The sequence below is a fragment of the Marmota flaviventris genome, chromosome 10 (genome assembly GCF_047511675.1).
Source record: "Marmota flaviventris isolate mMarFla1 chromosome 10, mMarFla1.hap1, whole genome shotgun sequence".
Lineage (NCBI taxonomy): Eukaryota > Metazoa > Chordata > Mammalia > Rodentia > Sciuridae > Marmota > Marmota flaviventris.
In genome coordinates this window covers 40,774,403-40,786,800 of record NC_092507.1, presented here as the reverse complement: position 1 = coordinate 40,786,800, position 12,398 = coordinate 40,774,403, and the positions used below count along the sequence as shown (strand labels likewise).

Sequence of the window (12,398 nt, the reverse complement as noted above, 5' to 3'; positions counted from 1 at the left end):
TGGGGGGCCGGGTATAGGAAGGTTCTTCCCCATTCTCTTCCCTCCTTCAGCTTATGGTTGAGTATGGAAGTCTTAGAAAACACTTATGTCTTTTTCTTGGAAATATGCCTTAGTCCTAATTCCTTCCTTTGACTTTTGCCAGAGATGAGCTCTCTGATTGCTTTTCATTGAAGATATTCTATTTCAGCTCTGAAATTGTTGATAAGAAGATAGAAGAGTTTCTTTCCAGCTTTGAAGAGAAGATCGAGAACCTCACTGAAGATGCATTCAACACCCAGGTGACTGCACTGGTCTGTCTAGTCTTGGTTTATGCAAGCCTTCAAGATACCATATACCAGTTTTTCACAGTGTGTAGGCCAGTTTTTTGTTTTTGTGGTACTGGGGATTGAACCCAGGGGAACTCTACCATTAAGCTATATATCCCAGCCTTTTGTGAGACAGAGGTCTCACCAGTTGCTGAGGTTGGCCTTGAACTTGCAATCTTCCTGCCTCACCTTTCCAAGCTGATAGGATGACAGGTATGCACCACCAAGCCCAGCGGGTTTGAGATTTATAGCTCCATCTTTATCTGATCATAATGTCCCCCTAGCTTCCTCTCTTCTGGTAATGCTGGCTAGGTCCTTCACAAGCCAGATTTGATAGGATTATAATTCCTGCTGTGCACACTGATGTGATGTCATGCCTGAGTGTCTCTTTGGTGGGAACAGGTTACAGCTTTGATCAAGCTCAAAGAGTGTGAAGATACCCACCTTGGGGAGGAGGTGGACAGGAACTGGAATGAAGTGGTAACACAACAGTATCTCTTTGACCGTCTTGCCCACGAGGTAATGATTTTCAGACCAACACAGCCCTGACGTGAGGGTTCCTAATTCTATGAGTTTCAAGTGCAAGCATCCCAGTATTGTGCTACTTGGGATACTTGTTGAGGCCTGGCCACTTGCTCATTTCTTGATTCAAATACTGAGTTTCCAGCTAAGGTGGCTATGTGAGTATGGTGCTAAAGTTTACCTCCCACTACCTGTTTTCAGAGAAGCTCAATGTTTTATTATATATATGGATTAAAAAGGGTTTCTGCTATAGAAAGTTGGACTTGATGTCCTCCAGATTTACTTATTCCAGTTGTATAGGTTTTTTGATGACTTCTAGCTCAAAATAATAGAACCCATGAAAAAGAACTCTCTGGATCCTGCAATTCAGTGCCACCTCTGATTATAGGTAGCTCTCCTGCAGTGCATTAGCAAAGACATCATTGCTCTGTGAGGCAGAAGGAGCCCAGCTCAATAAAAGCACTCCAGTTGACGTCAGTAGTTGCTATATTTTCTCAAGCCAGAGAAATGAAATGTGACACCAAAGACTTGGGTTTCTAGTTGAGTACAGTACTGAGTTGTAATTATAACATCTGCTGTCTTGCTTACCTGCTAATGTAGATCATTACTATGAAACATGAAGCTGTGCCACAGAGGTTCATCCTCTCTCTATCCTTCTCTGGAAGGCTAGAGCTAACACTGAAAATAAAACAAAGTGCTCAGATATAAGCAGGATCAATCTGTCTTTCCTATCTCCCTTTCCTCTATAAGATTGAAGCTCTGAAGTCATTTTCAAAGTCAGACCTGGTTAACTGGTTCAAGGCTCACAGAGGACCAGGAAGTAAAATGCTCAGTGTTCATGTGAGTATGGTTAAGTAAACTATAGTTCCTTTCTTTCCAGGGTTGTCATTTACTGAGTTTGGGTGGTTAACAGAAATTCTAAACAAGTTGTTTGCCTACAATATAGCCAACACATTTCTTAACCTTGAGTCTTTTCCTCTTTCAGGTTGTTGGATATGGGAAATATGAACTGGAAGGGGATGGCACCCCTTCTGGTGAGGATTCAAACTCTTCTTGTGAAGTGATGCAGCTAGCCTACCTGCCACCTTCTCCTTTGCTGGCAGATTCTACCATCCCCATTACTGATATCAGGGCTTTCACATCAACACTTAGCCTTCTCCCCTACCATAAAATAGTCAAATAAACTGCAGTCTCGTTGGCCTGAAGGAGTGTGTATTTAAAGATGTGTTTGTATTTTATGGAGTTACACTACTACTGCCTTTGGGCTTCCATTGAATTTTTTGCACTGGCATCATAGAATTCAATTTACTTTTTTTCCTTTTCTGTTGAGACTAACCAACACAGGGTCAATGTAGAGGGTGGACAAGTGTGAATTTGACACATTTGAAGCAGTTATTTGGGAAGCTTTGGCCTGTGTCATCTCAGATGAAGAATCCAATTCTTGAGAGGCCCTATGTAACCAATTTGTTATTAGTACCTAAATGCTAGGTACTAATACCTTTTTTTTTTTTTAATGTATTTTTAAATAAAGATAGTTCTGTATTACCCTTCAGAATGAGCCATCTGCTGCTGTGGCATTCTTTTTATTATGTTTTATTTCAGTGTGGTGTGTGGATCTAAAAATACACATTAAACACTGTAAGGCAATAAAATATTTTTGGTGAATGTTGGTAGCCTTATGTGTGTTAACACAAGGAAAAAGCTTAGCAGGGACAAAAGATAGAACAGCACGATAAGAGGAAAAGGAGGCCAGACCCTCCAGTATTTTAAGAATTCTTGTGAAAAGCTACTATATTCAAGGTTGCCAAATAAGTGGCTTCCATGTCTAAACATGAAGATTAAAAAAAAAAAAATACACTTTTTAAAAAGGTTGGAAAAATTACTTTATGAAGCCTTAAGAAGCACTGAATATAATTCAACTGTAATCCAGGTTTAGATACAATTTAATAATAGTTCATTTCCAAAATAAAAGTTATAAGTGAAACCATGAAATTTCCTAACACTTGATTTTAATACATTGCACTAATATTCTAAAACAACTCTGAGGAACCAATATTTACAATAGATGGAAGATTATGAAAAATCTGCCATCAGGTATATTTTTGTGTGTATATATTTGTATATATAGAACCCAAGAGATTACATGAACGAAGAAATAAGAGTCTATATGTCATGTCTTAACAGCAGAACAAGAGTGCAGAGTGAAACTTTTCAAAGCATGGGGTCTGGAACAGGAGCAGACATCTTGTTTTCTCAGGACTGAAGTCAAAATCTTAACTGCCATAGAGAAAGGGAAGCTTTTCCAGCTTTAATTGTTCATCTGTGTCAGAAAGTCCAGTATCCCTGAGATAGGAACCACTGCAATAAGAAGGGAGTGATAGGTTCTCCCAAAGGAAGATTGTTGCTTAATTTGGATGACTTGCCCTGGTCATCGGGTGTAAACTTTTGTTTCTCAGCCTAATGCTTCACAGCACCAAGACGTTTCAGTAATGGTTCATCATAAACCCAGCATTCTCCATCTTCATGGAATAACTGTAAGAAGAAGAAGAATTCATTTATTTGCTTGTTTTGTACTATTCTTTTATAGGGTAGTTTTTATTATTCCATGCCTTCTCTCCTCATTGGATGAAATGAGTTTCAGGAAGGGACCAGTGATCATCTTTGTTCATAGTGTTCACCACCTTGCTAAAACGTGAATGAATTACTACTACTCAAGGTACAGGGGAATAGCAGTTAGGTGGGGCTTACCCTTGTCTCCCACTGAATTTCCTTCTCCTTTCTTTCTCGGGCTTCTGCTCTTTGTCTTTCTTCAAGTCTGTGCTTTGCTTCAGTTGCTGCATCAATGTCTCTGATTTTTAAATTGAAAGTGACATCCTTCCAAAGGCTAAAGAAGAGAGATCAAGAGGGACTGACAATCTTGAGAATGAAAGTCTAGAGCCACCTCTGAATACTGTATAAAAATAATAATATAAATCAAATGGCTCTTAAATTGAAAGTGACATCCTTCCAAAGGCTAAAGAAGAGAGATCAAGAGGGACTGACAATCTTGAGAATGAAAGTCTAGAGCCACCTCTGAATACTGTATAAAAATAATAATATAAATCAAATGGCTCTTCAGTGTTATAATAAATCTCCTAAAGGTGGCAACAGGGCACAGAAGTAAATAATACAGAAATGGGCCTAAGAAGACCCACCTGTTAGCTATCAAAGTATAAACAAGAGCAACAGGAGAAAGGACAAGGGGAGCTGAGACCTGTGATTCTACTTCTGGTTCTATCTATACCTACCTGGGAGAGTCAGTTTCCCTCTCTAGGGCTTGAGTGTCCTTTACTATAAATTGAAAGGATTAGAACAGAGGAGCTGAGATGCTGCATTTCAGGAAAAACCTCCCTTAGATTTAAAATGTGATCATGGAAGGGTCAAGAGGTCAACTACAGAGGCAGATGTAAGCACTTCCTCCCAAGGCCATAATTTCCACTGAAGAAAAGAAGTTCTAATTTTCCTTACCAGCGGGACTCATATTCATTCTGATCTTCTAACTTCCTCACTTTCTTCTTGATTATAGGCAACTTCTTGGTATCTACAAAGACCATATTTTCCTAGAAAAGGAGAGGTTAAAAGGATATTTTATCGTTTAAACTGTTTTCTGAGGAAAAGTCAACTCTTCACAGAAGGCTTTAATTAACAGATTAAGTTTCCTGTATGTTAATGATGTAGCCTTAATAAGTTTTATATGCAGCCTTAAGGCTAAAATAATACCATTTTATGTTTTAAGTCCAGAGGCTCAATTCAACAGATATTTTAAATGTGGCTACAGATATTTTCAATGTGGCTATGTTGCTACATGTATGGTCATCATTCCTAGGAAGCCAGACTCATCACAATTAATCTTCGTGTGCTTTTTACATTGCAAATTCTCTGAAATGCAGTTCACAGATTCCTCCTGTTATCCTTATACCACCTTTCTTCATGGCTTAATGAGAACATTTCATGGGTGGTATACAGAGGGAAAATTCCTTGATGGTGGGACTCATTTACTTACTCATTTCTGAATGCCTGGTGGCAGTTTAGTTAATTTTATTAGTTTTTGAGTGTAGACACACACACACTCAAATTTGGTTAGCACTCCATTTTACAAACATGGCACACATTCAGATGATAGGCCTAACACAGGGTGCTCAATATGTGCCAAGCACTGTTTTACATATATTATTCTCAAGTGTTTTGTAAAGAAAGAAAAGTAAAAATCATTCTATTACCTGCACTGCTGGAAAGGAGGAAGGGGAAGGAAGAGTAAAGCTCACCCTGAAGAGATGACACTATAGGTGGTATTGGTGGTTAAAGTTTCAAATGGAAAAGTAGGAAAAGGGATAGGCTGAAATTAAATGTAGCCAAAGACAAGTGGCAAAATATAGGTTCTTACCCCTGTTGCATATTTTGCATACATTACACCATTCCATTCCCCTTCAATTGAGCAAAAAGACTTCTTGTCATTTGGAGAACTAAATATAAAAGGAAATATTTGTGTTAGTGTCAAATTGGGAATTATTCTACCAATTTTTTTTTTTTTTTTTGTAGGCAGCATGGTTTACTGTCAAAGCATAGAACATAAAAGAGTAACTGTGAGGTTTTTGGTAAAAATTGCTTAATGGAACTAGACTTCTCAAGGCTAATGATAAGAAAGAGGCCCTAAACAAGATGCTAATAAGCCACAGATCCCATGAGCAACAGGTGTGAGATAGGCAAGGGAGCCCTGTGCTAGGTGCTGGCACCTGGCACATTGCCTGCCCTCCAACTGTTCACAGCCTACTAGACTCACTCACCAATGAGATTCTAAGTGGTAAGTGTGTGGTGAGCTCATGTGGGCACCAGGGGTCAAGGGCAAAACTGCTGGTGCGAAGAAACTTAACTCTAGTATATAGTTTTTCTCCCCAGGCTTAAAGGAATCTCTAGATCAAATAGTTTTGGCTCTTTTCCTAAACAAGGATCCTCCAAAGCCCTGACAGGCCTTTACTTGACACCACAGTGGTGTGTCTGGCAGATATGGAATTTGGGCAGATAAATTTAATAGCATAGGCCAGGTTAGGAAGGACAAAGCATAAACTGAGGCTAAAAGAGACCAGAAATTAAAAAAAAAAAAAAAAAAAAAAAGCCAAGGTAGAGAGATGAAAACTGCTATCCCTTGCTGGAAACAAATGAAAATGGGGGGAAAGGGAACAATGAGAGAAAAAATCCCAGGATTAGAAGGTTATTATGCGATGACTCCAAGTGTGGTCTGGGGACCCTTAAGGGTTTCCAAAACCCTATAAGGGAGGGAGTGCTTAATGTCAAAACTATTTTCTTAATAAGATGTTACTTGCTGTTTCCATTTGGTTTTTTCACAAGTGTACAGTGTTTTCCAAAGACTATGCAATATGTAGCAACAGAATAGAAGTAGCAGATAGTACAATCTACCTGTATTCTATTAATTATATTGAAGGTTATAAAACTTTCAAAACATAAAAAGCTATTATTCTCACAAAATTTTAAAAGTTTTAGAAAATTTATTTTTGCAAAAAAATCTAATTTTAAAATTAATATTTTAAAATCTTTTAATTTCTCATGAAAATATTGATGGATATAATAAAGGGGTCCAAAGACCAAAAAGTTTGATGCTCAAACTTTGTCTGATGCTCAAATCCTGAATAAAACGACTTCACAAAGAGCTCTTTGAGCTCACAACTTTTTGGTGTGTGTGTGTGGGGGAAGGGGGTTTACTGGGGATTGAACCCAGGAGCACTTAACCACTGAGCCACATCCCTAGACCTTTCTTAATGTTGTTTTTTTTTAAGAGACAGGCTCTCGCTGAGTTGCTTAGGGCCTCACTAAGTTGCTGAGGCTGGCTTTGCCTCAGCCTCCTAAGCCACTGGAATTACAGGCATGTGTCACTGTGCCCAGCGAGCTCACAACTTTTGAAGGTATTCTACTACATATGGCTCTAATTGGCAGAAAATTCTGTTGAGCTAACAGTTCCTGTTGGGTTGGCTACCTCAAAAGGAGGGTAACTTGCTTCCATTGTCTTCCTGTTTTTTAGCAGTGACTCATGTTGCTCTCTAAGCCCTGCCATATTTTCTGATCCAACAATGTTACTGATTCTTTGTAAACTTCATCTTATGTTCCTGGACCTAACCTGCTCAAGATGTTTTGGGGTGCCAATTTAGTTATCCACATTAAGTCATCTCCCTGGAAAGCTGGTTTACCAGTCATGTATTTTCCATCTGACACTGTTCCCAAAAGGCCTTCCAAGGCAGAGAAAAGTCCAGTGGCACAACACTGCACTCTCCTCCTTCCAGGCAAGCTCTGAACCCACCAACTGCTTTCCCCCTAGCAAAGGCACAGAAAAGGGAAGGACTATGAAGACTTGGGAGACACTCAGGGGACAGTCACAAAGTCTGCTGTTAAGGACTAGTTTATGGACCAATCTTTAAGAATCCATGGTCTGGGTTAGCCGGAAAAGGTAGAAGACCTCTTTCAGTTCCCATTGCAAATCAGGTTGTGAGGAAGCAGGTCTCATCAGTGACCCCTGACTTTTATGAACCTGAGTTCTAGGTCTCCTTTTCATAAGGGATTTTAGTAAGAGATGTACTACAAGTTTAAAAGGACAAAACAATTAAAATAATCCCTAACAAAGAAGTTTAAGACAAAAGGAAGTATTTCAGAAAAATGGAATAGCACTGAGAAAAACAAAATACCTACAAAATCTCAGCAGTAATTCTGTGTTTCTTGCCTCCATAGAAAGGTTTAGTGTGGAAGACGATATTTGCACTATAACCAGTTTTGGAACAATTAATATTGCATTCTCCTCCTAGTTCCACCCAGGGCACTGTGAGGATAGACCTGGAAAATCAAAAGTTCTCAGGTAAGGCTGACAGTTATGAGGAAAGGAATGGATTTGGTGGGGTCTTCTGCTGATCAGAGGAAATGGAAATGGCTCTACTTGCCTTCCATAACCATTGGGGAATGTGAGAATGTAATGCTCATCATAGTCTAGACATGAGACACAGCCTGGGGAGAGAAGGAATAAAACCTCTGATTAATAGTGTCAACTGGCCACAAGGCTTTGTAGTTTGCCTAATGGATACTTCATTTGATTTAGGAGTAACCTATTTTGTATCCCACCCCTGTCTTCATCCCAGTACATATGCTTTCATGCACCCAATAGCATGCAGTATGGCTTTCTGTAGCCATTTTCCCTTACTAGACAGGTGTCTATCAGGTATTCGAAGACATACAAACTCCTACTAACACTGTAGTCCACCCAATGCCCACAAACTTACCTTGCCCTATGTTGTGCACCCCAATTGACATCCCAAGGAATTTTGATTTAGTCCAGATATGAGCATTGAATTGGATTTTCTTGTTAAAGCATTCAGCATAAAAGGCTGAAACTGAATAGGAAAGTGTTTTCTATTAGTGCACTATATAGCTACAGCTACCTCTTTAAACCCCATCTGGGGGAAAAACCTGGCTTCACAGGGAAGTCCTTTACCTCTCAAAGAACAACCTTATATTAGGCCATGGGGTACCCACTTGCCTTTTCCACTCTTTCTCCAATGTAAGCATCCATTCAAAGCTCCCCTAAAATGAATTTGGCTGTGGACACTCCAGGAGACATAAAATCAAAAGTGTCTTGTGTTCTGGTCAGCAAGCATGCCTATTACCAGCCCCAACCTGAGCCCATCCAGTACTTACAATTTTAATACTTCACTAAACAAGATGTTGAGGATATTTATTCTTTCCACTATGTCCAGAATATACAATATAAAAATTACATATCATTTATACAAACTGTCTGAAAGTTGCTAAGGTCTCTAGAGCAGAGCATTATGTGTGAGTTTAGAAGCATTAAGCATTGGTTTCCCCAATCCAGCCCCCATTTTTTTTTTTAAATAAAATGATGCTGGGGATTAAACCTAGGGGTGCTCTACCACTGAGCTACATCCCTAACCCTTTTTTATTTTGCTCAAGCAAAATAAAACAAACTCATGATTCTCTAGCCTCCTGAGTGGCTGTGAGGACAGTTGTGTACCACATCTATCTCCCAACTTCCTTCTTTTCATATATATATTTAGTCAGTGATACTAAGAATCTTGAAACTTATACAAGGAGTTGACACTAAGAACAAATCAACTGAGTTTCTACTTCAAGTAATGGTGATGATACAGCTAGCCATACAACTGACAATAAAGCAATCTCAGCTACAGAATTTTTAATGATCTTCAGCAGGCAGAATAGTTTCATAGTGGATGTTGCAGAAGAGCTGTGTAACTTACTGGGTGGATGATGGGAAACCTGCTCAGCCACGAATGTTACACTGTTTTTGGAAACCCAGGGAACTGGTCCTTCTGAAACTAGCTCCTGCAAGCAAATACAACATAATTTCCTACTGATGTGGACAATACAAAAACAAATGACAATACAGAAAATCTGTTAACTGGAGTCTTTGTTCCCTCCTATATACACAATCACCCTACACATATTTCTTTTATGGCACTCAATTACAATACTATTATTACAGTTTGTGTCAATCTCCCTGACTATACTAAGACAATCCTAAAGGCCTGACACAGTGGATACTTATGTCTGTCAAGTGAATAAGAATAGACATATACTGATTATCTTTAGTAAAGACTATATGTAATGTGTCATTTAGGAAGGAAAAGTCATAGAGACTCATGTTTACTGAAAGATTACTATGTGGCAGGCACAATGGACTAGGAACTTTTTCTTTTCCATCCTTAGAAGCCTTTTAGTGTGTATCTAACTGTTCATTAATGTTCCTAGACTTATAAATGACAGAGTTCTGGGGCTCAGTTCTGGGTTACATCCTCTTCACTAGCTAAGCTATCTTCCTAGGTAATTTCATCCAAATGTAAGACTTCACAATACCATCTAAACATACTAAAATTTTGGAAGCCCCATCTCCAGCTAAGAACTCTCTCCATATTCTACCCTCTCAGATTCCAGACAACTTCACTTACATGTCTAACAAACCCCTTATATTCTAATTTCAAATCAGAGCTCTTTGATTTTTTCCCTCCCCAGGTCCAATATTTTCTTACCAGTAGATGACAGTATCACCTGCTGAAGCACACATCCAAGGGCTCATCTCTGATTGATTTCCTTACCTTTCCTCCCCCAATCCATCTACCAGTTCTACCACCAAAACAGAACTGGAATCCAGCATCTCTCTCTTGGAATAATGAATGGTTCCTTGCTTCTAAATCTGGTTTTCAGAAACTCATCATAATGACTTTTTCAAAACAAAAATGAGATTCTGACAAGCTATAAAATTATCATTATGGTGTACAAGGCCCTATATGATCTGATTTCTCAATCTCTGTTCTCATCTCATTCCACTATAACTCTTCCTCACTATTTTCAAAATATGTTAATTTGACAACAATGTTCTTTGCATAGTAAGCATATTTTGCTCACTGCCTTCATCACTGTTATCTGCCCTTAAATGAAGTAAAATTTTCCATCAGTACAATTTAAGATAAAACAGCTGTTGGTGCAGAACTCACTGTGTTCTCTTCAGTGTCATTTGGTAACATCCAGTGACACTGAAAGATCTCACCCAAAATGGGATTGTATGGCTTTTTAGCAACCGATCCTTTCCTTCCTGCATGAAAGGCTGAGAGGTACCATTTCACAACCTGAACCATTCGATCCCTAGGATCTTTCTGGTCACTAATGCTGCAAGAGACAAAGAAAAAATTTAGTGCCCTGCTTTTTTATTAGCATGTCTGCCCTAAGCCATGGATTGGAGAGGACCCAGGACCAAGAGTTACCCCTAAGATTTTTTTTTAATTGAGGTATAACATACATAATTAAATGCATTAATCTTAGTGTCTGAAGAATTTGACAAACGTACATATCTATTTACTTAATCATTATTCTAGAAAGTTTTATCATTCTTCTGTTCAAGCAACTACCACCTCTCCCTACCCTAGCAAACAGTGCTTCTAGTTTCTAGTGCAACGGATTAATTTTGCTGTTCCAGAACCTAATGTAAGTACATTATTTTATTAACAAACAGATATTTCCTGTATCTATTGTTAATTTTTAATTTAATCCTTTCATGGTCAGAAAATATATTCTATGTGAATACAATTAGTTTAAATCGATTAAGGCTTTGCAGCATATGATCTATCTTTTTTAGGTTTTTCTTTTTTTCTCTCCATATGGTGTTCACTGGAGAAGGCTGTTATACAATTGCTGGGCAGTGTTCAGAAAGGTCAGTTGAATCAAGGTGACCAATTATACTGTTTTGGATCTTCTACAGTCTTATGATTTTCTCAGAAAAATCAGGGAAGAACTGGTGGGATTGGAAGGTTCTCAGGAAACCTTCTATGGCTTCTTTTACATCATCCTCATATACTGTATCATCTCTCATTACTCCTAGTTTATTGACTCCTGCAGCATTATAATAACATTTTCGGACACCATCCAGCCACTGGCCTGATGCTGCAACAGCAGGCCTGGTTGCCATTTTGACCTGGGAGCCTACCCTTTTACTTTTTTAAAGTCCAGGGCCTCTTGCATGCTAAGCACACAATCTGTCACTGAGTTACATCCCCAGCCCGTTTTTTTTTTTTTAATTATCCTTTTACTTTTAACCAAGCAATGTCTTTATATTTCAAGTCTCTCCCCTTGAAATGGCAACACAGCTGCATTTTGTTTTATCCAGTCTGACAATCTCTGTTCTCTTAAATTGTGGGCATATTATATTTACATTTAGCATAATTACTGATGTAAATGAGCTTAAACTCTACCATCTTAATATTTGTTTTCTACATGTCCTTTTTGTTCCTCATGGCATTATTTCTCCTCTCTCCTTTTTTTTTTTTTAATTAATCAAGTATTTTCAGTATTCCATTTAATCTCATCTATTGGCATTCTTCTTTCTTTTGGAACCAGAAATTGAACCTAGAGGCACACATGACTGAGCCACATCCCCAGTCCTTTTTATTCTTTTTATTCTGAGATAGGGTCTCGCCAAGCCTCACTGACCTGCTGAGGCTACCCTTGAACTTGCTATCCTCCTGTCTTAGCCTCCCAAGCTGCTGGGATTACAGGCATGGGTCACATGTCCAGCACCTATTGGCTTTTTAGCTATACTTTATTCAAGTGGTTCATAAGGACCACAAAATTTAATCCTCACAAAAACAAAAAACAACCCTTAAATTTCAGATCTAATGAACAATTGATACTTTCTATTTTTACCTGCACATATTACCAATAAGAGCTTATTTGTTGGGGCTAGGGCTGTAGCTCAGTGACAGAAGGCTTGCCTAGCACATGTGAGGCACTGGGTTCAATCAATCCTTAGCAATACATAAAAAAAAAAAAATTTAATAAAATAAAGGCATGCTGTCCATCTCAACTACCAAAATTTTTTTTTTTTTTAAAAAAGCTTATTTGTTAAATTATCTACTAACTTAAACACTTCCATATGTATTTGTATTCATGCCTTTTCGAAACTGGTTATCTGGTCCTCTAAAACCTTCATCAAGAAGGAATAAATAT

The 12,398-nt window shown here is 38.4% G+C and overlaps 2 protein-coding genes across 9 annotated transcripts in view; one reads left to right on the top strand and one right to left on the bottom strand.

Annotated features, from left to right (window-relative positions):
- Positions 1–2,032, top strand: part of Nrdc (nardilysin convertase) — an 87,973-nt gene extending 85,941 nt beyond the window's left edge. For both annotated transcript variants that reach the window (XM_027944915.2, XM_027944916.2), the window contains 4 exons: positions 188–278; positions 708–824; positions 1,578–1,667; positions 1,813–2,032. In XM_027944915.2, the coding sequence (XP_027800716.1) occupies positions 188–278; positions 708–824; positions 1,578–1,667; positions 1,813–2,010 (496 nt within the window). In that variant the 3' untranslated portion in view covers positions 2,011–2,032. The remainder of the gene's footprint in view (positions 1–187; positions 279–707; positions 825–1,577; positions 1,668–1,812) is intronic.
- Positions 2,033–2,394: 362 nt separating this feature from the next.
- The window catches only part of Osbpl9 (oxysterol binding protein like 9), a 138,255-nt gene continuing 128,251 nt past the window's right edge, over positions 2,395–12,398 (bottom strand). For 6 of the 7 annotated variants that reach the window (XM_027944920.3, XM_027944917.2, XM_027944918.3 and 3 more), the window contains 9 exons: positions 10,394–10,565; positions 9,140–9,224; positions 8,144–8,254; positions 7,808–7,871; positions 7,563–7,703; positions 5,251–5,329; positions 4,335–4,426; positions 3,576–3,711; positions 2,395–3,359 (listed from right to left, as the gene is read on the bottom strand). In XM_027944920.3, the coding sequence (XP_027800721.2) occupies positions 3,285–3,359; positions 3,576–3,711; positions 4,335–4,426; positions 5,251–5,329; positions 7,563–7,703; positions 7,808–7,871; positions 8,144–8,254; positions 9,140–9,224; positions 10,394–10,565 (955 nt within the window). In that variant the 3' untranslated portion in view covers positions 2,395–3,284. Of the gene's footprint in view, positions 3,360–3,575; positions 3,712–3,785; positions 3,841–4,334; positions 4,427–5,250; positions 5,330–7,562; positions 7,704–7,807; positions 7,872–8,143; positions 8,255–9,139; positions 9,225–10,393; positions 10,566–12,398 lie in introns of those variants that run through there. The other variant, XM_071617820.1, reaches the window with a different exon arrangement.